At 42.6% G+C, this 25142-nt stretch overlaps 1 protein-coding gene across 6 annotated transcripts in view; it reads right to left on the bottom strand.

Annotated features, from left to right (window-relative positions):
• The window catches only part of ARHGAP26 (Rho GTPase activating protein 26), a 414886-nt gene that overhangs the window by 160610 nt on the left and 229134 nt on the right, over positions 1 to 25142 (bottom strand). For all 6 annotated transcript variants that reach the window (XM_032476994.1, XM_032476996.1, XM_032476997.1 and 3 more), the window contains exons 13-14: positions 15557 to 15622; positions 11084 to 11158 (exon numbers count right to left, since the gene is read on the bottom strand). In XM_032476994.1, the coding sequence (XP_032332885.1) occupies positions 11084 to 11158; positions 15557 to 15622 (141 nt within the window). The remainder of the gene's footprint in view (positions 1 to 11083; positions 11159 to 15556; positions 15623 to 25142) is intronic.

The raw sequence follows: 25142 nt of genomic DNA, 5'->3' as shown, positions 1-25142 counted from the left end.
ACAGTGAAATGAGCGGACGTCCTCCCCAGCCTACTCCCACGTGAATTCAGACAACAGGAGACATGGACCTGAAGCAGTGGTTACAAGGGTAAATGGTCTTGGAAATGACACCCTGGGTCAGTCCCAAGATCCACTGAGTCCACTATCGCACTGCTGACAAAGACACTAAGGATCTTCTGGAAGAAGTGATTAGAAAAGCCACCTGTGTGCTCCTAATTTCCTAATGACACATTACAATCTATGCAAATTAAAATGTTTTTCTCTTTAAATGAGAAGGTAATAGATACACATGATTAAAATAAATTCAAGCAAAAGAAACTGATATACATCAAAAGGTAACCCCTTCCTCTGCTAGAGGCTGCTGCTAATACTAATTTTGTGTGTACACACACTCTAACAGTATGCACATAAACAAGCATATGAATATGGACAGCTTTCTAAAAACACAAACGCAAGCACATTACACGTGTCATTCTGTGCTCTGCTATTTTCATTTAACAATAGCTTAAGAAAACTGTTCCCTTTCAGTGCACAAATCTATCTTCCTTATGGTGCTTCACCATACATAGTTAATGTCCCCATTCGTGGAGATTAAGATTGTTCCTTGGCTTTTGCTACGGTAAACAATGATGTAAACTACATGCCTTGCCCGTAGGAAGGAAAAAATCTGGTAAGTGGAATTATTGAGTCAAAAAGTATATGCATTTTTCATTTTGAAAAATATTGCTCAACTACCTCCCAGAGGCTGTACCATTATATTTAAGTATGAGTGGGACTCCTTCCCCAAATCCTTGACAACAGTATCAAACACTCAGATTTTAGCCAATCTGATATGTTAACAAAAAAGAGGTCATGTTTTATTTTGCATTTTTAAGTGAGGAGGAACATTGAAAACCCTCTCCCGTGTGTGTGTGTGTGTGTGTGTGTGTGTGTGTGTCAAAGTCAAGTGTATTAAGATATACTCGCCCTCTTTGGGTGTACAGTTCCATGATTTCTGAACAATATATATAGTCATGTAACCACCACCACAATCAAGATATAGGTCATTTTCATTGCCCCCCCAAAATTCCTCTGTGCCACTTTCTTTATAGTCAATCCTCTCCCTCCACCTCCAGCCCCTGCCAACCCGTTTCCATAGCATAGTACTTCTGAAATCCATCCACAGTGCTGCACATGCCAGGAGTTCGACCCCTCTGTTACTAAGTAGTGTTTCATTTGACGCACACGCCACAATTTGTTTATCCATTGACTAGATGATAGACACTTGGGTTGTTTCCAATCCTGGGCTGTTATGAATAAAGCTGCCATCAATATTTGCACACAGGCCTCTTAGACTACATTTTCATCTCTTGCATAAATACCTAGGAATAGAACCAGGTAAAAATACGTAGGAGTGGGTCACACGGTTAAATGTGTTTAACTTTATCAAAGCTACCAAATGGTTTTCCAAACCAGTTGGGCCATTTTGTATTCCCACCAGCCAATGTGAGAAGAAGAACTCGCACTGCTTCACATCTTCATCACACACGAAATGGTCATGTGTTTAATTTTGACATTTTAGCTGTTCTAGTAGGTGCGGAAAAATAACATTTTTAAAATTTGTTCTTCCTTAATGACTAGTCGTGTTGGTCATCTTTTCATGTGCTTTTTGGCCATTCGTATATTTTCTTTGGTGAATTGTTCAAATCTTTTCTCCATTTTAAAAACTGGGTTGGTTGTGTTCTTATTACTGAATGTGCAAGAGTTACTTTTAATACAGTCTGGATACAAATCACTTATCAGACAAATTTTGCAAACATTTTCTCCTAATCTGTCACTTCCCTTTTCTTTTTCTTAACATATTTTAAAGAGCAGAAGTTTTTATTTGGATAAAGTTCAGTTTATCAGATTTTTCTTTTATAGTTCCTGCTTTTTGTGCTCTACCCAAGGAATCTTTTCTAAACCAAGATCACAAAGGTTTTCTCCTGTGTTTTCTTCTATAAGGTTTATAGTATTATCTCTTAGGTTTAGGAATATCACCCATTTTGAGTTAATTTTTGTATATGGTTTAAGATAAGGGTTTGTTTTTTCTCATACGGATGTCCAATTGTACTAGTACCGTTTGTTGAAACAACTGTCCTTTCCCAATGAACTACCCTGACACCTTCTACACAGATCAACTGACCAGGTATTTGTAGGTCCTGTTTCTGGATTCTTTTGTCTATTCCACTGACCAATATGTCATTCCTGAGGAAATATCACAGTCTTGCTTTCCTGCATTTAAACATTAGTTGCATTTTATTTTCTCGTCTTTTTCTAAAATCTTCTTGAGCCTTTCATTCTCCATCTCCATTACATTTTCAAGGAAGATGTTTAAAAGTATACTATCTTCCATACTATACTACAAGCACTTTTTTCAAGACTAGATTTAGTATTTAGCAATTTGATAAGCAATGTGTTTACTCTATCCAATTATTTTCTAATTATAGAAGTCATACCTCTTAAAAGATTTTAATTGTTTTCCCTGTCTAGTGCCTAAGAATCCAGAGAACCTACAGTGACTCCTATTCTGAGATCCAACAGCTCTTACTTTCTCAATTCCCAACTTAGGAGAACCTTCCTGAAGCATCCTCACAGGTCTCCCCATGGTGGGAGGAGCAGAGAGGAAGGTGAGCTTCCATCTGCACCCTCCATTCTCTGGGAACTCAGGATGTTGGTCATAGTTAACTTACTAGCTCCCAGTGAGGCGGGAAGCCCCATAAAAAGACCGGCAGAACCCCTAGGCAGGGCTGCTGCCCTCCTCCCAGCACCGTCGGGTTCCCTGGTCCAGAGGCTCTATCTCACTTTCTGCCTCTAAAGCGGTTAACTTACACCTAAAATTCTATTGGTTCCCTGAGCTCATTTCTGATTGGTTATTTGTTATTTCCTTCACTCCTGATTGGGTATTACTCTCACTTCTGATTGGTTATGTCTCTCACTCCTGATTGGTTATTTCCCTCACTCTTGATTGGTTATTTCTCTCACTCCTGATTGGTCTATTTCTACAAAGCTTGTTCCTGGTTGGTCAACTTCTGTTGTACTTTATTTGCATATGATGTTGCAAAGCGTAAAACTGGCAGCCTATAAAAGGCCTGTGTAAACCTACAGACGGGATCCAGAGTTTGGAGTGTTCACTCCTCTGGGCCCGCTGGCGTAATAAACCTGAGTTCTCCAACTCTCTGAGTGCTGCTTGGTCTCTCACCGGGATCCAGGTTGCTGTCACAACTGAGCTGTAACGCATTTTTCCGCAACACCAGAAGGCTCAATCCTTCACCAGCCTCCTGTCTCCTAGTCCTGGTCAGCACTTGTCTGCTCCCCTTTACTGCTGGGAAAAACTGGAAAAGCACAATGTGCAGGGCTCTGCTCTTCCATGAAGCTAATTTTCAAAGTGCAGGGCGTTTCCACTCACTAGCAGGCAAGCCTTTAGGTCTCAGGAGTTGTCATGAAGAATGTCTATTACTTTAGGGTTGCTTTGGAAAGAAGTCCTTACTGGCTTTTATTTATTCTACTCTGTGAAAGGGTGTGTGGGAAACAAAGGGCACAAAGAAAAGGTCCCAAGGGAGTAAGAAGGATGGTTCCTGGCTGAATCAGAGATCAGTGGGCGAGGCATGCTACTGTAATTTGGTGCTTTAAAGCATCGCAATTTAATACTTTCCATGTGTTCTCTGCAGCACTGACTTTAAACGTTAGTTTAAAGACAAAAACAAAACAGGAAAAAGTTACAGGGTAAGATGAGAAAAAACAACAACAATGCATTTGCATTCCTTTACCGCCACTGTGAGATACTAACAAAGACACACAAAAAAGGATACAAAGTTTCACCAGCACAGAAAATGTGGCTCACAATCAACATTTTCTGTCACTAGAGGAATACGCACCAGGCCAAGCGCAGGTGAAGCCTGGAGGAAGACCCACTTGGAGGAACAATGTGACAGGTGATGGATTTCCATCCACCCTAAAGTATAGCTCAAGCCACCCCCAGAAGAGGAGCCACATGCACTGTCCCCACCTCACCACAGCACACACCCTGGGGGAAGCTGCTTTCCAGAGTGGCCAGAGTCTCAGCATCCTGATGTTACAATCTGGGCAGTGAACTTAGACTGGGGCAGAAGTGGAGGGGCGTCCACTTATGTTCAGGGAAGTGAATTCAGAAGGGGAGAGCCTCAGAAGAAAACAGTAGAGTGACAAACGGAGAGCCACAGCACACTTCAGATTAACCAGGAAGAAACCACACTTCTCCCAGAACCATGACCATACAGCAGAAGCAGGAGAAATCTCTGGACAGCATAGGAAGGTCCACACTAAGTGCAAGATTTCACGATGCCAGAAAGTTGGATGGAATCATGCACAACGTGAAAGGATGATTCCAATAGGGTTCAGGAAAATGGCAGCAGAACAAAGGGAATCTACCCATAGTAAATTTAACTGCAAAATTTATAAGTGTCTCTGTGTTCAAGTTGAATTAAAAAGAAGACAAAAGAAAGCTAAGAAAATACCCGTTGGCATAAAGCACGGAAACCAAAGCATTCTAAAAAAAATTTCAGAAAGCACTTGTTCTGTTATAAATAAAATTCAGAAAAATATGGATGCTGTGAAACATGGCATCAAAGGTTAAAAGGAAACAGATTGAAATGATAAGTGCAATAGCTGAAAGGTAGAAGTGAAAAGAGCTAAGTTAGTAAAAAAAAACACTGAAAGTTCAATTATGAAATTAAAATTTCCATTACAAACAACCAAAAAAAAAAAAAAAAGCCCCGAAGAAATGTGAACATATGACATGGCTATGGGGTATAAGTTTGAGAATATTTGCTATATGCAAGGAATCAGGAGAAAAACAAACATTAAAAAGATGAAAACTGAAGATAATTTATTTTTTAATGACTGAGAATTGCAGAGTAACAACCAGAAAAAGAGTATGTTTTCCTTTAGAAAAAATATGTGTGAAAACTCCTTCACTGGACACTAGCTAATATGTATAAAAGAATGACTATATGGTGGACATGAATGACTATATGGACGACATAAGTGAATAAACCTTTTATATTTGGGGAAAAATGGTATTTACAGTAGTGGAAAAGGGGGAATTTTCTCCTTCTATGGTTATTGGTTAATCAGAGAAGGACTCGAGGAAAAGGAGAGTTAGTTTCCACTTTGCCTGAACATATTCCAGATGGATTTGGAGGAAAACAAAAAGGTTTTGCAGTCCTAGAATAGGGAAGGTCTTTTAAGGCATAGTCCATCTAGGAAAAAGACTGACTTCATAAAAGATTGGACTTCATAAAAATGTAGAATGTTTATAAGGGAAAACAAAAACAAAAGTACCATAAAGTTCAAAGTAAGTGATAATCTGGAAGAAAATATTGGTAACATAGCTTCTGTGTCTAAAAAGGTGTTACAATCAAAAGACGAATTCTCCTATAGAAAAACTGGCTTAAGAGCACAAATACATTAACAGAAGAATAAAAATCAGCAAGAAACATAGGGAAAATGTCCAATCTCACTCTGAAGCGAGACTATATAAGTATGTTTTAAAAAATACTTATAATTTATATGCAAGAAAGTAGTAAGAGTCTGGCAAGGATGTGTAGGGTATAGGACACTCGCCTCAGACTTCGCTGACAGCAAATTTGGGAATATCAATTAAAGGCCTTGAAAACATGTACATATTTTGACCCAGCAATTCAACATCTTAAAATAAGCCCTAAGGAAATAATATGCATATAAAAGTTAAAAATAACAAGAGTTAACATTTATTGACTAACATGTGGAGGCTCCAGACTCAGCAAACCACATGCATCTCTTCATTTAATCCTCCCAATATTATAAAGGCCGGGGCTATTATTACACATAATGAGACAGAAGACTAGATGGGTTTAAATAATTTGTATAAAGTCAAACGGACAAGCAGTGGAACTAAAACTCGTTTAACTCCAAAATGCACACTCTTAACCTCTGCTGTCTCTCCCGTATGGGCATGCTCACCTGAGTGCTTTCTAGAATGATGCAAAATTGAAATCAGTCTACAGATCTGAGAACAGGGGGCTGATTAAAAAATTACAATACATGGCCAAAAAAATCATACTCTAGACGAATCCAAGTAACAGTAAGTAGACACACTACTGTTACGTGAAAAGACTGCTAAAAAGCAGGATATGCATGCACACTGTGATTCCCATTTGTAAGCATTTTATTTTCTATTATAGAATATTGTATTTAAAAGATGATAGTGGTATGATTAAAGGGTCGATAAAGATTATCTCTGGTCTGCACAGCTTTTGTTTTCTTCTTTCTACTTTTTCTATTTCTCTAAATTTGTTACCATAACCACTCATAACTTTTAATCAGAATAAGTGACTTTAAATTGATAAAGGAAAAGAGACAGACATGTACTGAACATGCCTAAAGCTATCCATATTTTTTAAATGTTGAGCTAAAATTTAGAAAGATTTCTCGCCATTTAATGCTCAAGGGAAGGAACAAACCACACAATACACCCATGGAAGACACTCTATTTCTAGGAATCTACAAGCCTTCCTCCTCTTCACTGTTCCAAGATTATGCACCTCTGTTGTTAGGAGGAAGGGATGAAGGGTGGCACTTGGTATGACGCTAGTCACACATGCCGTGAGAAATTCCCGCAAGCTTTCCTAAGGAAAAGAAGATGTTATTAAAGAAGATGTTAAAAAGAAGATGTTCTTGAAGTCTGGCTCTTCTATTCCTCTCCTACCTAAAGTCCCTAATGTATCAAGAGTACACAAAGTAAACTCAAAGTAATCAAAGGAAGTCTCTGGTTTTACTACTTTTTAACCCACAACTTTTTTTTTTTTTGCCAAAAAGACCAATACTGATCTTTATTCTGCTTTATTTAAAATGTGATGTCTTCCGCTTTTTCTCACTAATGATGACAAAGTAAAAGTATATTTTTATTCCTTTTGAAAAAAATATGTAGAAACTATATTCCAATAATAATAATAATATTATAACATCACAACATTTTAAGTAGCCTCGGTTAGGCATCCATTCTAAGCACTTCACTTACATTAACTCATTTAATTCTCACAACCCTATGACGTAAGCTCTATTATCAATACCATTTTACAGATGAGGAAAATGAGGCACAGAGAGGTCAATGAACTTGTCCAAGCTGCCACACAGCTAATGAGCAAAAGAACCTGAACCGAGGCAACCTTGTTCCAAGGCCCGTATCTTTAACCACTACGACACACTGACTACCCTCTCCATGTTATTAATACATTATTATGGGAGAGAATATTAACCTACACTTTCAATAATAAAAATGCACTATTCCACTTTTGAGAAACACTGACAAGTGATGCAAATTTTGTACAGCACCTGGCAACATAACAGGGCAGCCAATGAATACAGAACAAAGGAACAGGGAGTCAGCAGTTCACACTCAGCCCAGCCACGTCAGGGAGAGGTTCTGGAGTAGAGGAGCCATATTTATTTTACACTCTCGGCTAACCCAGTCTAGCACCAATACCAGAACTGACAAAGATGAGAGCATGTTCACAAAAGGGAAGGGAGACAGGGCTCTGCCTTCAGGTCTGGAATTTCTCTGGCCTAATAGGTGGTTCTTCAATTCCAAGATCCAAACTGTTTAACTTAAGTGATAGCGAGAATCTCAGACACCAACCAGTCTCTACTTTGGATTAGACCTTGAACTGTGGTCACCTCTCAGCTCTGGGTGAACCTCAGTTTGGAATCCAGGCTATCTGTAATGTCCTCCTGGCAGAGACAGCTGCCCTTGTGACTTTCAGCTGCTGGTTATTAGTTTCTCATGACATTTCTCAGATGTTCATGATTATTTTGTCTGTCCCCAGGAAAACCGAGGGAGAGAACAGGACAAACATCTTGTTCAGAGGGCACTGAGAGAAGTGATAAAAACAGGAGCTTTTCATACCCCTCTTTGCTTAGCACAAACGGGCTAAGACGGTTCTTTTCTAAATTAGCAAACCCGTCTAAAATGTCATATTTCTTTTCACTAGTGTCACCTTACATAATCATCTGCCATCTCTGAAATCTCTCTGCCCCTTCAACTCCTCCATATCTAGCTGGTTACAAAGTCCTGTGGATTCTCTCTCCCCAGTCATTTTGAGCCTGTCCTTTTTTCCCAACCTCAGAGCAGCGGTCTGGTTCAGGCCGTGGTTGGGTACGCTCTGCCTAGTCTGCTGCAACTGTCTTCTTCCTCCATGTGTTTCCAAGATCAGATACATGCTCCGCATTGCTGTCAGCATGACCCTCCTAAAACTAGCATCTGATCAAGTTACATCTGTGTTGGACATACTTTTTTTTTTTAATCACCCAGCAGCCATTATTTCATTCTATTAATAATCCTCCTCAGTCCACAGGGTTCTATGGATTAACCTCCTCCCCGCCCGGCCCTTCTGCCACCCTCCCAGAGGTGGCCTGAGATCACCAGAGACAGGCACAGGTTCCAGGCCCTCTGGAGCCATCGACTGTAGGTCACGTGATCAGCCTGAGGTCGTGAAATGAATCACGTGAATGGCTCCATGTGGACCCATCGAAGTCCACCCTGGGACCTTCAGTCAAAATTGTCAAGAGAGACACTCTCCTCCCAGAAAGGCAACCTCCAAGGATCACTGAGGCTGAACCATCTGGGCCATTCCCACAGAGAATACAGCTGATAGCAAGACAAGCAGAGCTCACGGATGATGAGAAGCCAGAAGAAAGGAGTGGGAGAGGCTCCGACACACTGGGGATGCCAGTGGAGCCACCAGGCCCTGCCATGTTTCTGCCATCTTGGACTTACTAGTTATGTGAGCGAAGAAATGCCTATTCTGAATTGTCTTCTTGACACTTTGGTGTGAAAAGAGTACTAACACATACAACTCTGCTACTTAAAAAATTTAATAGCATCTTACTTCCTAAAGAGGAAAAAGCCCCCAAACTCCTTAGCACAATATTTATGTCCTTCATCCAAAGGGGCCATCGCAGTTTTTCTACTTTAACTCCCCTACCCCAGCCTCAAGTCCTTTCAAATATTAAGATGATGATGATGATAATAATAATAATTAATAATAATAATAATAAAATAGAATCAATACTCTCCTCAAAATATTTCCTGAATCTGAATTATTCTTCCATTCTCTCCTTCACTACTCTATCTTCCAGATCTAGCTCCCATTAGGTACCAGTATCATATTTTACATTACAGCTTCCACATACATGCATAACTTCCCCCCGCCTGGACCCTTTGCAAACAGGAAATGACTCCTTCTAAAACTTCATATCTACACCTGATGATCTGTTTCAGAGAGTAGACGCTCCACAGATGTTTGCAGCTCTGATTAGAAATGAAAGATGGAGGACTGATACCTGTTAGATTCTTCATTTTTTCTTACATTAGAACTTTTCAAAAATTAACCATATCACTGTACAACCCAGCAACTGTACTTTTGGGCACTTATACCACAAAAACAAGTTAATCTTTATACAAAAACCTGTACATGGTGTTTATAGCAGCTTTATTCATCCCCAGGCTGGAAACAACCCATTTGTCCTTCATCGGGTGAATGGCTAAACAAACTGTGGTACATCTATACCATGGAGTACTACTCAGCAATAAAAAAGAACTGCTGATACAAATGACAACTTGAATAAATCTCAAAGGAATTATGCTGAGCAAAAGAGTCAATCCCAAAGGTTATACATTGTATGATTCTATTTATATAATAACCTTGAAATTACAAAACTCACAGGAATGGAGAACAGATTAGTGGTTGCCAGGGATTAAAGACGGGGGTGAGGCATGAGGGGAGGCAGATGGGGGTAGCCATAAAAGGGCATTAGAAGGCATCCTTGTGGTGATGGACCTGTTCTGCATCTTGACTATACCAATATCCTGGTTGTGATACTATAATCTAGCAAGATGGTACTCATGGAACAAAGTGGGTAAAGGTCCTCAGGATCACTCTACATTATTCCTTATAACTGCATGTGAATCTACAATTACCTCAAAATAAAAAGTTAAGTTGAAAAAAAAAAAACTATATCCCAAATCCAAACCAAAAAACAGATTCTCCGTATAAGAGTTCCTCACCAATAATCATAGTTGCAAACAAAAGATCTCACTGCGGCTACAACACATTTAGAGTTTTGCTTACAAACATGAATGGCTCACTCCGAAAGAGTTTTTCTGATCAACATGAAGAGGAGATTTCTTTACGTATAAAAATTATTTTCAGAAACTGGGATGGCAAAAGAAATGACAAATACTAACAGGAAGAGTCCCTGCCCAAAGCACGGAGTGGGGACCCCGAGCAACAGGCTATCCCTAACAGTGCACGGCTGGGCTGTCATGGGGTGAGTAACAGCCACGGATCTGGGAAATCTGATCTGTTTGCCATTTAGATCCATGTGACTCACTGAGGCTGGCTGCATTCACATCTAAAAATACAGGAAATCCGCAGCCTAGGCAAATTTGGCTCATTGGCTCATGGGTTTTTGATTCAAATGCTGCACATTTAAAGATAGTGGTTTTATATTTATATCAGCCAGCTGCAAAGGAGGTTCTGCTGCTCAAGTGACAGAGACTAGGTGGAAATCTAGAAGCAAAGAGGTTCAAAAGACTTACCTGCTTCTATACATTTTATCTGGGAGTCACAGACTGATACCTCCTCAGTCACTGGGAACATGAGATCTGAGGTCCTCTGCAGGCTAGAGGGATGCCCTTCCTTGGGTAATGGGTGTGCCCCGTGAAAAGCCTGTCTCCACAGAGGACAGAGGGAGTCATGCACTACTGAAGACAGACCAGGGTGTGGTGGTCACACGAGCAACGGGGTGCCACTGGGACTGGCAGTGGCTGAGTCCATGCAGAGAGAGGGTGTGGTGCCTTGGACCTGCCATTTTTTTGTTTCGTCCAGTCCCACTCAGTATCTCTTCCAGTATTGCCTGCGGCCATGACCGCTGGTGCATGGGGCAGCCGATTTCTGGGAATTACCTCTTGGACACCCCGTTCCTTCCCAAGAGGCTCCCCCTTCAATGCCTGGGAGGCGCCTGGCAGGGCGGCTGCCGCACTCACCCATCAGGACGCTCAGCAGCTTCTGCACCCTGGAATTGACCCCCACGATGCGGTACAGCCCTTGCTCATTGATCCCTGAGAAGAGAACAGTGATGATTTAATTAGAGGCACATCAGAACACAGGTCGAGCCAACCCAGCCACCCGCACTTTTTTCATTTTCTCAGTCCTTCTAAAAGCTGCTCTAATTAAAGTCCCCTGTCACTCAGCTCGGCTCTTAGCGAAGGAGTGGGATTTGGTACAGCTGTCTAGGATTTCACGGATGTGCTGCACACTTCAGCCCTCGTGTTAGTTCATCATCAGAGGGGAAAGAAACCTCCCTCTTCTCTTGCCGAGGCAGCATCTGATGAGTTTTGAAAGATGCCAAATATATACTTTTAAATATGTCCCATTTAACCAGTTTTTTAAATTTAAAAAGCTGAAAATGAAATAATAAAAAATTTCATACTGCAAAGAATAAACACTCTACAATCTATTTTCACATATAGAATGCAAATTCTGAGGTATTGGGGCATTTTAAATTTTGGACAATATTGTCAGCCAAGACTGAGAAATTAGAAAATCCATTCATTTGTGGTGTAAATACTCTTTTTTTTTTTTAAATTGAAGTATAGTCGATTTACAATATTGTGTTAATTTCCGGTGTACAGCATAGTGATTCAGTTATACATACATATATTTCTTTTCATACTCTTTTTCCATTATAGGCTATTACAAGGTATTGAATAGAGCTCCCTATGCCATATGGTAGGACTTTGCTGTGTATCTATTTTATATATAGTAGTTACTATCTGCAAGTCCCAAACTCCCAATTTATCCCTCCCCACTTCCTCTCCCCCCGGTAACCATAAGCTTCTTTTCTATGTCTGTGAGTCTGTTTCTATAAATATTCTTTACATAGAAAAAAAAAGGACCATCTTTATTCAACCCGAGGAAATGTGCACCTAGACTAGAAGGGGTTTACCTTCAAACACGCAAAGAATCAAAACTAACCCACCCCAGCACTTTGTTCATTTAAGTGCAAGGATGAGATCATCACCGTACCAGCTACAAAAGGGGACCGTTCAGACCAAGTGATATGACATGACTTTTTTCTCCGACGGGTCCCAGTCCCGTCATACCTGACACTTCTCAGCTAACTGGTCTCCTGGTGCTCTTACTCCTCTGATGTCCATTCTCCAACCAGTAGCCAAAATGAACTTCTCAGAATGTAAATCAGCTTGAACCATCTCTTCTCTTAAAACCTTCCAATGACTCCCACTGCATTTGGATCACACTCAAAGCTTACCGAGGCTGGCCTACAAGGCCCCCCCGTGGCTGAGCGCAGGCCCACCCCTGACGGCTTTATCAACCACCTTCACGCTGCTCCAGCGACACTGGCCTCCAGCGTACAAAGCTCATGCCCCCAAACCACAGCTTCTGCACAGGATTCCCTCCGCCTGGAATACTCTCCTCCCAGCTCTTTTCATCACTCAGCTCTCAGCTTACAAGCAGCTTCTTCAAGCTAATGCATCCCACGACCAATGCTACTGGCCAGTGCTTTACCTGGCTTTCCTTTCTTTACAGCCTTTTAATAACATCTGAAATCATCTTTCTTATTTGCTTTCTTGTTTGCCTCTTCCGCTACAACTACAATGTAAACTCAAGTACAGTGAGTCTGACTTCTTCACCACTGTATTCCCAGTACCTAGATCAGTGTATGATGCAGGCAAACATTCATCAAAGACACTACTTTGGGGCCAACATTTCCTGGAAGAAATCTGGGAAAGGGATGATTCTGCAGTGTCTTCAACAAGACCTATACAGGAGTGGAGCTAACAAACGAAAGGAAGTAGTCTGGAATGACAGGTGTTTACAGCTAAAATGGACTGTAAAAGCAGGTCCATCACCCCGCATGGTTCCCAGGCCAGGAGGCCCTGGTTGTCCTGCTTCCCCCAGCCTGGGCTGGGCCCCACGTTACTGAGTAGCAAGCAGAACCATTATTATTCAGTCATGCAGTGGCTTGAAGGGCTTACCCCTTCTGAAATGTCTCTACTTCTTTCGTCCTTGTGCTTTCCTGGAATCTAAGACACTCTCAGCTCCTGCTGGATGATTAATGAACCTCAGAGAGTACGGGAGGCCTGGGCACCTCTGGTCGCCACAAACACATGCGCATGTACGTGTACCGCAATAGGGCGCAATGCCCTTCCAGTAGGGAGGCTAGAAAGGCATATAACGCACACTGCCCTTGTTTCCTCTTTGTGCTAAAAGAAAACTTTTCTAGATGCTGAAATCCACCATTTTCATCCTTATCTTACAGGGGGAGGGGATGAGGAGGCAGAAGCTAAGAGACCAAACCATCTGGCGACTGTCTTCTTCCTCTGCTACTTATTGTGTGTATCTCCTGGTTTTACATCAGGAAAGGTCACCCTCCTGAGTGTCTGGAAGGGTTTCAAATGATTAGGTATCCCTCCTGGCTTGGGCGGCTGAAAACTGAGAGACAAAGAGGTTGGGCCTCCTCTGGCAAGTACGCAACCTTCATGGCGCAGGGGAGGGACTTTTGTTCTGAACTCACTTTGGGCTCCGTTTTTATGCCTTTCCTTTTGTTAACCCCGTACCTCTTATTTCTCATTCTTTTCTTTTAAAACAGCAAGTAAATCTAAATGCCTGCTGAAAAATTACCTTAGTAATACATACTTTAAAAAATACAGAAACTAAGGGGAGGGTGTAGCTCAGTGGTAGAGTGCATGCCTAGCACTCATGGGGGCTTGGGATCAATCCTCAGTTCCTCCATTAAAATAAATAAACCTAATTACGCCCCCCCCCAAAAAAAAACCCCCCAAAATACAGAAACTGCAGTTATGGAAAATAGATAAATCCAAGGAAGACAGTGCAAACAGCAGAGACAGCCACTGACAACACAATGGTATCTGAGCAGGTACGAGCTGTCCTCTCCCCACTCCCAGAACGGGCTTATAGTGGGCAGGCTGTTTCAGAACTTGCGTTTTTTGCTTAATATTTAATAATGAAAATCTTGGATCTCAATCAATGCTTTTCCACTGCATTTTGAGTGATTCCTAGTTTTTTTTTACTGCATGGACGTGGCACACTGTTGATTTAACCAATTTTTGAGACATTTGGCCGGTTTCTGATTTTTTGTTATTTTACCATAACACCATTGTATAAGTATCTTTATGCCTCAAGCTGGTCCATGTCTTTAATTCCTCAAGATCAATTCTCAGAAATCTCACCTACTTCTACTTTATATTCTCTGGCTATATTTTACATGTCTTTGCACACTCCCTTAACTCTTCATTGAAAGAAGGTATAGCAGAAATAAGCAAACATTTTAAAAAGTGTTAGCACACATTAAAATAATGACCTTGGAAAGAATACTTTTTGACTAGATACATAGGAGTAGAGGCTTATAAGGTCAGTTTTTTTGCCTCCCCCTCTACTCAGTGCTTCATAACCCTTATAAAGATGCTTTTATTTCTCAACTGGTAAGAGTTGCAGCTCCTTCTTTAAAAGACAGAACATCCTCACACAAATAAAAATGACTGGTGGGATGAGAGGCTGCAGAATAAATAAGATGCAAATCTTTGACACTGGTTCAAATCAAATCCAGTGGAGAGACAGTGATCGGTTTTTCTCACTGGTGTAACAGACCAGTGCACTCGAACCTCAAAATTGCTGGAACTGAGGAAATCTCCTTTCTGGTCACCTTTGAGGAGAGGACGGAGACCATCAGGATGAACCAGCTTCCCTGACCTCAAAGCCCTGCTCCTGTGGACCCAGGAAAGGTCAATGTGTGACAGGCAGGGCCTCACCCCTTCTCCCTTTTTGGATAGTCCCCAGGGCAGGGCTCTTAACTCGGGGTCCACAGACCCTCCAAGAGGTCCATTAGAGAATTCACGGTGTCTATCAACTTGGATAGAAAACAATCACATCTTTATTTTCACTAACCTAAAACGGAAATGAAGCATTTTCTTCCACTATGATATAAGCAAAAAGTCATCACATTAACAGTACCTGCAACTTGGTCAGAAATCGCAGATCTTTTTCTAATGTGTTACAATTGTTACAGAAATCTTAAACTAAGCTATATCTGAATTATGTTAGTTATCAGACCCACTTAAAGTGTTTCACTTTGCTATACTTTGTAACTTTAAACGGAAACAAAGAAACACATGCATTATTATACCATAACCATGGTTTTTGGTATTTTAACTGAACTTCAGTTACCTGGCTTCCTTATCATCCCACACATTTGATATTTATACATTTAAAACATTCTTCTGATCTGCCAAAGAGGTGGAAGACACCAAACTGGTTGAGAGCCCCTGCGCTTCAGAGCAACATGACTCGTGGAAACACAATGGCACTTGGGAAGTTAATGAGTCACTTAAAACTGGGAAACAGCAGGTAGCAGGCCCTACGCCTCACCAGATGTGTGACCTTCGCTGAGAACAATGCCATCAGTTCAAGGACTTTACCTCTGGTTTCCACAGCATGGATGCATTTCCTGATTATGCTGAAGCCAATGCTGTCCAACTGTGCAGCTGAAAGAGGAAGAAAAGGGCGGTCAGATTGCTGGCCCTGCACATCAACCCGGGAACAAGGCTTGATCAACCCAGAATGACTCAGTCCCACGGAGCCACCATGTATCTTTTCCAATTTTCCCACTAAAGGTAGAGAGGTGACTCTGAATAAAAACAAAAAATGGCATTCATTGGGAGCTTACCATAGGCCAGGTACAGTTCTAAGTGCTTTGCATATTTTATCTCACCTAATGCTCAAAGTAACTCTCTGCAAGGCTTTCTTCTATTTACAGCAGAAGAAACTGCAGCACAGAGTGACAAGCACTTTACCGAAGGAACAACTAAGCAACCTTTAAAGTGTTTTGTTATTAGCGGGAGCTGCAGGATCAGCTGCGTTTGCTGGTCTGCTTCAAAGAGCAGAAGTCAAGTGCTCCACAAATGTCAGGTGAACGCTTTACAGAGATCATCGCATTCAGTCCCAGCAAGTCCTCTAGGCTGGTACCATCATGGGCCCCAAATAACAGATGAAGGAACTGAAATTTGGCAAAGCTAAACACCTGGACCAAAGCTGCAGAGCTAATATGTGGGACACTCACTCCAGAGCCTGCACAACCTAACTGCCTTTAAAGGGACCCTGAGTTAAAGAGAGAAGTAAAATCCTGCTCAGGTGACTAGAAAAATGGAAAAAAGGGCAAGTGACCAGAAGGAAAATTACAACAGCCAGGGACAACGAAGCTACCTAAGGAAACAGCACTAAGGCAGTGGAGCCGTCCTCCATGCAGTAAATCAGCAGGCAGCGACAGAGTCCTCCATCTGCGCTAAACCCCTCAATGTCACTCAGAAAATACGTGATCAATAGCAGCAACTTTGTCCGCGGCACAGAACCAGCTGTCAACCCGGCAACAAGGCTGGAAACCCACCAAAATTACTACCACACTCTGGTTACCCAATAATAAGATGCGTGTGGCAATCTGTCAGAATGAGTTCATCTTTGACTGCCTTCGGACATCGGGACAAAACACATTCTACAGGCAAATGTTCCAAGTGGAGACGGGAATGGTAGAAAGTAGGAAGGTGAGTATTTCTAAACGATCTGTCATCACCCTAGGGCAAGAAATAAACTTGCAAAATATGAGAACTAAGTAAAACTTGAACTCATCTTGGATCAAATCCAAATGAAATCTTTCTCCAGTCTTTAATGTATATGGGTAAACTTAGATATAACAAAGAAAAATTCCTTTAAAAAAAAAAACCACTGAAAGTTCCCCAAATCAAACAAAAAAGGAATGGTAATTCCCCCAAACTTCTCTTCTCAAAGGGAAACAAATCTTGTTCTTACACGTGTGCTGATCACCTGCTGGTACTTATTAACATAACATCCTTGGCCTCTAGGATAGTAAGGAATGTATCAGGAAAGGAGGAAAGCAATGTTCTTCCTGGAGACCACCTGCCACACGAACCACTGCTCTTATGCTCTTAAAGCTATGAGGAGCCTGCTAACCCAATTCCTTGCTTTTTCTAGTATGAACCTAGTCCTAGTGTTCACTCTGCAAGTTTTGTTATATCAAGCTTTCTGATGCAGACGGAGATCATTCTTTCAAATGAAACTCAATTAACTCATGCTAAAAACTTTTTCCAATTTTACAACAAACTCTAATACAGAGTCCAAAGTATCTGTTGGAATCTAGGGAAGATTTTTTTCAAAATAACATCTCTAATGAGATATAATTCACATACTGTAAGCTTCACCCCTTTAAAGCTGAGAATTCATTCATTTCTAGTATATTTGCATTTATGAACCAATCACTACTCTCTACAGAACACATCATTACCCTCCACCAAAAACCTCACACACATTAGCAGTCACTCCCTGTTTCCCCCCTCCCCTCAGCTCCTAGAAACCATGAATCTTTTAGTCTCTATACATTTGCCTATTCTGGTTATTTCATATAATATGTGGTCATTTGTATCTGGTATGTTTCCCAGATCCGTCTAAGATTGCAGTATTGATACTTTCACTCCTTTTCACAACTAAATAATATTCCATTGCCTGGCTATACCACATTTCATTCATCTATTCAGCAGTGGCTGTTTCTGCTTTTTCGCTATTGTGAATGATGCTACTAGGAACATCTGTGTACAAGTCTTTGTGTGGACATATACACCTACGAGTGGAAGCACTCGGTTATACGGTAACACTATGCTTAACTTTTTGAGGAACTGCCAAACTGCTTTCTAAAGTGCTGAACAATTTCACATTCCCACCAGCAATATATGAAGGTTCCAATTTCTCCACATCCTTGCCAAAGCTTGCTTTTGTCTTTTTTATTATAGCCATTCAAGTGGGTGTGAAATGGTATCTCACTGTGGTTTTGACTTGCATTTGACTTGCATTTCCCTAATGACTAATGATGTTGGGCACCTTTTATGTATAGGGGAAAATTTTCATTCCTTTATACAGTAGTCAGAGCAGCACCCACTGGTAAGTATTTGTCAGAGAGGAAATTACTTTCTATACTTAAGGAGGTTTCCAGAATGTCCATAACTGTGATTCAATAGTCAGTTGAAGCCTTTTGGTTCTTCTTTTGAGAAGTGCTTAAAAGGATCCTTGCATTGGGATGACACTCAGAGATGTTTGGGAGAAAAAGAACCACAACTGTGGACAGTGCTCTGGGGAGCTGATTGATTCCAAATTTGGAAACTTTAAGAAGAGGTCTGTGGACATGGCCTTGTTCTAGGCATCTACGGACTTCTATTGTGGACAAAGACTATTTTGCTTCCTTACCCCACGAACAATGATAAAAGTTTTGAAAAAGTGGAAATAATTTGGCAGCTGACAACGATGACTCCAGTGGCCAGAAGATACACACTTATAAAGCCACCAGCCCAATTAGTAGAAGAAAAACAGACAGAGCTAGCTATAACCCTGCAGAGACGAATCAGTCCCTGAACTTTTCCTGCGGAACTGTGGAAAACTGGGTCCTTTTCTAGGTAAGTAACAGCTAACAGAAAAGAATACAATGGGACCTCCCAAGGAAATCCAGAGAAAACCAAAAGCCCGCTAACCTACATTAACTACAATTACTTCTTTTAGAACATGGCAAAGCAACCCCCTCCTCCCAAATGTCTAAGTCAATATTCCTTCTTTGGTTTCCCCAACATCAGAAGTTCCCCAATTCGTTTTACACCAGTAAGCCCCTTTTCTTGAAATAAATCGTACACAGATGTTACACATAAAGGCCTGACACGTTACACATGTAATGCAGTGTAACCATCAGTATATATTAGTTGCCTAAGTCAAACACATATAATAAATTCACGTACTGCAAAGTCAAATGTTAACAGCTCAAAGTAAACTCTCTGTAAGCCTCTAATGCTTCAAGTTGTATACTGACGATAATGAGATTTTTAAACAAAACTGTGTTAAGAAATGAAATTCAAATCAAACAACAGTTCCCAACAAGGAACTCATAAAATACAGTTTAACGACCATCATTCTAAATCTCTGACCTGTTATTGCATTGTCAGTTATCACACTGCCCCTTACCCCGGCATTTTTGTGGATCTCTCTGGTGCGCACGCACACACACGCTTACGCACGTGTACACACACAGGCTTGACTTCTACTCTCATCAACTTGAGTTGCCAGCTGACGTAATGATTAGGTTACTAATGATGAACAACTGCTTTATTATTTAACGCATACCAAGTACCACTGATGTGACGGGGACTGCAGTGCATCCATAACCAGATGATCAGTCCTGAGCTCTCCCCAGCAGGTACATAATCTAAGTTAAATAAGATCTACTCTGAAAATCCAGTTCCCACTAAAAGGCTTAGAACACCATCACCACGGTGCAGAATTTGCTAATGATGGCAAGAGTCTGAGAGGCCCGCCAGATGGAAGCGGCTGTCCTTAATCCCCTCAAGCAGGTGATTCAGCTCTTTTACTGAGCCCGGGCTCAGAAAAGGTCAGGGATTTATTTGCAATTGCTGTATCCTTATAATCTCCAGAAATAATCTCTCATTAAATATCTACTAGGCTTGCATTATTCCCTTAATTTGACTTGCGATGAGTTGTGGCGGGGCCAGTGGCTCCTAGGCCCGACCTCCGCCGTCTTGCCGCTGAGGCTTGGGCCGGCTGACCCTCCGCCCGTAGCCTCAAGTTCAGCTCTGCCCAGGTGTACGCGCAGGGCCGGCCAAACAGCTGTGGTAGAGCGACACTCACAGAGCTCACCCCCAACACCCGGGCTGACCTGCCAAGTTAGAAAAGTGTCTTGACTTTCACGCCCACTTTTGAAGCCTTGTTTGTCTCCTTTTAGAAAAAAGAAAGGGCCTGGGTCCCACAAACCTATTTTCTCAAAGTTCTATGGAGAACAGGAGAACAGGAGAACAGAGGAGACATCGGTTGCCTCTCAGTCCAGTGGGAGAGTCTCAGGGCCAAAGTGGGAGGAGGCTGCCTGGCAGCCCGCTGGGTTTGTGCCATCGTGCCCCGGGAGTGGACTCTGAGAGGAGGGAGGCAGCTGAAATCCAGAAACTGACTGGTTTTCTGGAATGGGCTTCAAAGCACAACATACTATGAGGCTCAGTCAGACTGAGGACAAGGCGGAGGCCGGTGGGCCAGGTGGGCAGACACAGGTTTTAGCATAACCATCACTGCCCTGCTCTGCAGCTTCAGGGCCCTCAGGCTACCTCTCCTAAGACACTTTCCTGGGCTCCTTCTGCCTTTTAAAAAAAAAAAGAGGTATGTAGGTGATGGTAGAGCGTGACAACCACAATAAAACCATGAGCCTAAGCCTTAGCACCCCACTTCTGGCTTACCCCCACATCCAGATTTTCACCTCAATTTTATCCAAGTCTCTCTACCTTGACCACACCCGTCCTGATCCTGGACCTCTCCTGTGTTACCAGGACTGCTGCAAGGCCCTCCTAACACCTGCTCTGGCTCCCTCCAGTCTGCCTGCCACACTGCAGCTTCCACGACCTTGGCAAAATCAGACCACGTCACCTCCCTGTTTAAAACCACTTAATGACGCCCCACCGCTCTTGGGAGGATCACCCAAACCCTTAAGGTGGGCCACACAGCCCTGCATGGTCTGGCCCCAGGCTCATCTCATAACCACTCCCCTAGGTCTCAGCATCCCAACCTCACTGGCTCTCTTCCAGAGCATCTAACTGACCACGCCTTCTCCTCAGCCTCTGCATAAGCTGTGCATCTCACCTGGGAGACCCTCAGCCCAAGCAACTCCGAATCCTCAAGTCCCCCTTCTCAAATATCAGCTCCTCAAAAAAGCCTCCCTGACCTCTCCACCTGGGCTAACGCCCCCGGGACGCGCTTGGGTATAAAGCCATCAAGCGCTCCTTCTGGATATGCAGCGCAATTGCAAGTCTACATTATCTGCGTGACCCTGCAAAATGTCTGCTACCAAACTAGACATGCATTCATGAGGGCAATGGTCTATGTATAACTTCACTTGTTTTATTCACTACTGTATCTCTGCCTTTCACTGCCTGCTACGGTGCTGGAAGTGGAGTGGAAGCATGTCACTTTTCATGTAGTGTAGTTTTCCATTCTGGATGCATGGATATAGGTAAAGTGGTCACCAAACGGGAGGAGAGTTGCTGAGGGGCAGGGCTGTGTACTCAAAATGACCTTTCAAATTTCAACTGATGTAAACCCTCCGAAAGTAGATGAGTTATTTAAGCTTCTGGTCCTCAGCTTTTTCATCTTTTGTGAGGACAGACAGGTTAAATAAAGAAATGAATGGCTTACTCTGACCACTTCCTTCCTTCCCGCGTCAGTACAAAGCGGAATCACCACCAAGCCGTACAGCCCCAAGAGTGGGTCCGAGAGAAAGGAAAAACCAAAGCTGTGCAAGCCAAGACATGGGGCACAGGAGACCAAACCAAGTGTTAGGTTTCCTGGACACTTTCAAATCCTTTGTTTGCGCACTGAGGCATTCCAAGCTCTGTGCTCTGTGTGGCTTGAACCAGGGGCTGGCTGGCACTCTCACATCACACTAACTGGGCCATCTAAACAGTCAGACAAGCCTGAGGGTCGAGAAGACCCTAGAAAACAAAAGGACTCTCCTCTAGAATTCCGTGCTACCCAACAGACCTCACTCACCCACAGGAGCCCACTTTCTGAAAAATCACTGGCCTGACTCCAAATTCTTAGTACTCAGAAAACCCAGAAATGATGCAAGAAGAGGCCACAGCACCAAGTTTGAACAGAAGGGATCTTTCCTTACCATGGGTTGACTGATGACAGATAGTCTGAAAAAATGACACTTTGGGACACACCCCAAAGTTACCCCATACACGCACCCTGGGAATTCTAACAGACCTCAGACCTCTCCTTCTCCAAGGCAGAGGAGCCACCCTACTGAGTTCCATGGACATTAGAAGGGACTCCCACCTCCCTCAAGCTGGATTCAACAGGTTATTTTCCTAGTCTGAAAAATTCTCTCCAGGAAACTTATTCAACTTCCCTTTGACCAAAAAAATGTCTCAAATTTTTTATGGGAGACATGGAATTTGCTGGAAGTGCTAGGTGTGTGCATGAAAACGAGAGAATGAGAGGTAATGAAGTTACTGCCGCGTTTCCAGCCTGGCCAGACACAAGAGGCTGTCTGGGGTTGCTGCAAGCGGGACACCATTTTATGGACACTTCCCGGGGCATGTTCTCATCACAGAAATTTACTCAATTTCCCTGTGTGATTTGCTCTTTAAAGCCTGACCTGCCTCGCTCATTCTGAGTTTAATCAATTTCAGCACCATTAAAAGCCATGAAGCAAAACACCCACATTGAATTGAACACAAAATCCCATCTGGAGAAGAGCTTTCCAGTTGGCTCACATGCTCCAAGGGTTGCACACTCTTTCTCCTCATTTTGTGAAGCCCAGAGTTGCTCCCTGGCTGTGGTCCCTGCGAAACCGTCCTCATAAAGCTTCCAGGAGGACCCATGAAAGGTGTGAATTCTCCACTTTGGGAACTACCCACAGCCAGTTTTTAATCCCAGATCAGCTCCCCAACCCCATGCCCCAACCCACTCCACTGCCAACTGCCCTACAGTTTGCTCCCGGCTGATAGGTGTTCAAGGAATATGATGATCACCTTTAATGTTACATAAAGTCACACAGACAGAAGTGGTATGGACTGGAAAGATAATAATGAGCTTTACAGCCAGACAGGCTTGGCTGAGAACACTGTCTCTAGCTGGATATGATCTTACGTTAGGTGCTTCCTCTTCCTCATCTGTGTAGTGGGGCTAATCTAAGCTTTTCAAGGGTCAAAGGAAATGTGGAGCAAATGAAACTTATTCAATATTCAATAAATGGTCACTACCAGGATTACAATATTAGGATGGTGGGACTACATCCTAAGATTTGAATCAAATTTTCCAGTTGATGAAATACTCTTCATACCCAAGTTTGTGTTAACTTTGCAATAATCCCATGGGGTGGATATTGTTACTATTCTTACTAATAACTTCTTGCTGTGTTTCCACACTGATGACTATAGTGAAGGATAATACATTACCGTTTAGAGAATAAATTAATAAATTAGAGCTTATTTGATTTTCCCAATTAAGCTTTTATAATGAGAAAAGCCAGGCTCACGATGTTAAGTGGTATCAACAATGATGACAACAGCAGCTAACACTTACTGAGCAGATGGTGTTGTTCTGGGCTAAGCACTTAAATACATCTTATCATCACCACCATCTTCATCATCATCATCATCCCCATCATCATCACCACCACCATCACCACCACCATCATCATCATCACCACCACCATCATCACCATCATCATCATCACCACCACCATCATCACCACCACCACCATCATCATCACTGTCCCTATGTTGCAGGGAGGAAACCTTGGTTCAAACAAGGTTAAGGATTTTGTGCAGGACTATCGTGTGAGTGAGCGGTGGAAGCAGGATTCTGACTCGGGCTGACTCCAGACCTCATCTTCTTCTATTCCCTGCTCTTCTGCTGAAGTTCACATGACTAGTCAGAAAAGGATCAGGACTGGGGTCCCATTTTATGGTACATGCCCTTTCTACTCCAGGAGCAGTTCCCAAATCTTGTGGACCACAGATGCAGGGGCATGCTTGTTGGAATGTAGATTCTGGGTGCCCTCCAGAGGTTGTCTCAGGAGGTGTAAGAATCACACGTGGAATAACACTGGATTATACACCAAGTAATTACAACTATTACCACTGAAGACAAATAGAAATGATTACTGACTGTCAATTAGTGGCCGGTATCTATTCCACATTCCCGATCTGATGGTAATGATTCAGTAGTGTTATGTATTTCAATATGTAATGTTGGTTCGTGTCACTGGGGGACAGAAAATGATTCCAAGTAGTTCACAAATAAATATTTGTAGTAGTTGTACACTTATTTTAGTCAGTATTAGAAATTTACTGGTTTATCACATATAGCATGATGTATATTTTAAAATAAATTTAGTTTAAAAAGAATGAAGTGATTTTTTAAAAAATAGTAAGTAAATACTAATACAGGTGTTATATGTGTATGTATAATAATCATGAATCATTTGGGAGCTGCTGTCCTAACTGGTCCTAGACTTCAACCTGGCTGAGAGGACAGGAGGGGAGGGTACCACATTCTACCGGCAGGAAGTCCTATTTCAGTACAGTCATCTCTGATCCCTTGCTCTCTCTCACACCCCATACCCAATCCATTAGCAAGTCCCATCAGCAATAACTTAAAAACACGTCTAGAATCCAACTACCTCTCACCATCTCCCTTGCTAATATCTTGGTCCAAGCCACTGTCACCTTTTGCCTGGGCTGTTCCAATAGCCTCTTGACTATTTCTACTTTTGCCCCCTACAGTTTATTCTCCACTGCAGCTGGAGTCATCTTTTAAAGATACACACTGGCTCAGGTCACCCCCCTGATCACAACCCTCCAGGGGACTTCTCCTGACACTGGGAACACAAGCCGACCTCCTGATCATGGTCTCATGTGGTCGAGCCCACCTGACCACTCTCCCTCGGGCCTCTGCCCATCCAGTCACAAGGGTCCCTCCTGAGACACCTTGATCACAGCTAGTTCATGCCTCGCCCCCCACCTCAGGGGCCTCTGCACGTGCTGGTTCCCCTGCCAGCTCACTCCCTCCATTTGCTCACATTTCTCCCCAGATGTCGCCTCTTCAGAGAAGCCTTCTCTGCCCCACAGCTAAAACAGCCACCCCTCCCCTTGTTCCTCTCTGTCCCTTTGCTCTTATTTCTCCATAGTCCTTCTCTCCTGGAAGCTTCCCTTTGCTGACTGGCTTGCTGCTCGCTGTCTGCTCCTCTCAACAGCACAACTCCACGAGAGCAGGGACTTGACCTGCCCTGTTCATTGCACTCACTTCAATACCTATTTCCTGAATGAAGCAACAAATGCAACCCACATTTTCACCAGCAGAGACACCACCAGAAACCAACAGGTAAAGAAGTCCCCACACGCTGGGAACCTCCACTGGGAAGAAGCTGGCTGAACACTGGTCCTCCTAGGG

Source organism: Camelus ferus, chromosome 3 (assembly GCF_009834535.1).
Source record: "Camelus ferus isolate YT-003-E chromosome 3, BCGSAC_Cfer_1.0, whole genome shotgun sequence".
Classification (NCBI taxonomy): domain Eukaryota; kingdom Metazoa; phylum Chordata; class Mammalia; order Artiodactyla; family Camelidae; genus Camelus; species Camelus ferus.
This window is presented reverse-complemented; position numbering and strand designations above follow the sequence as displayed.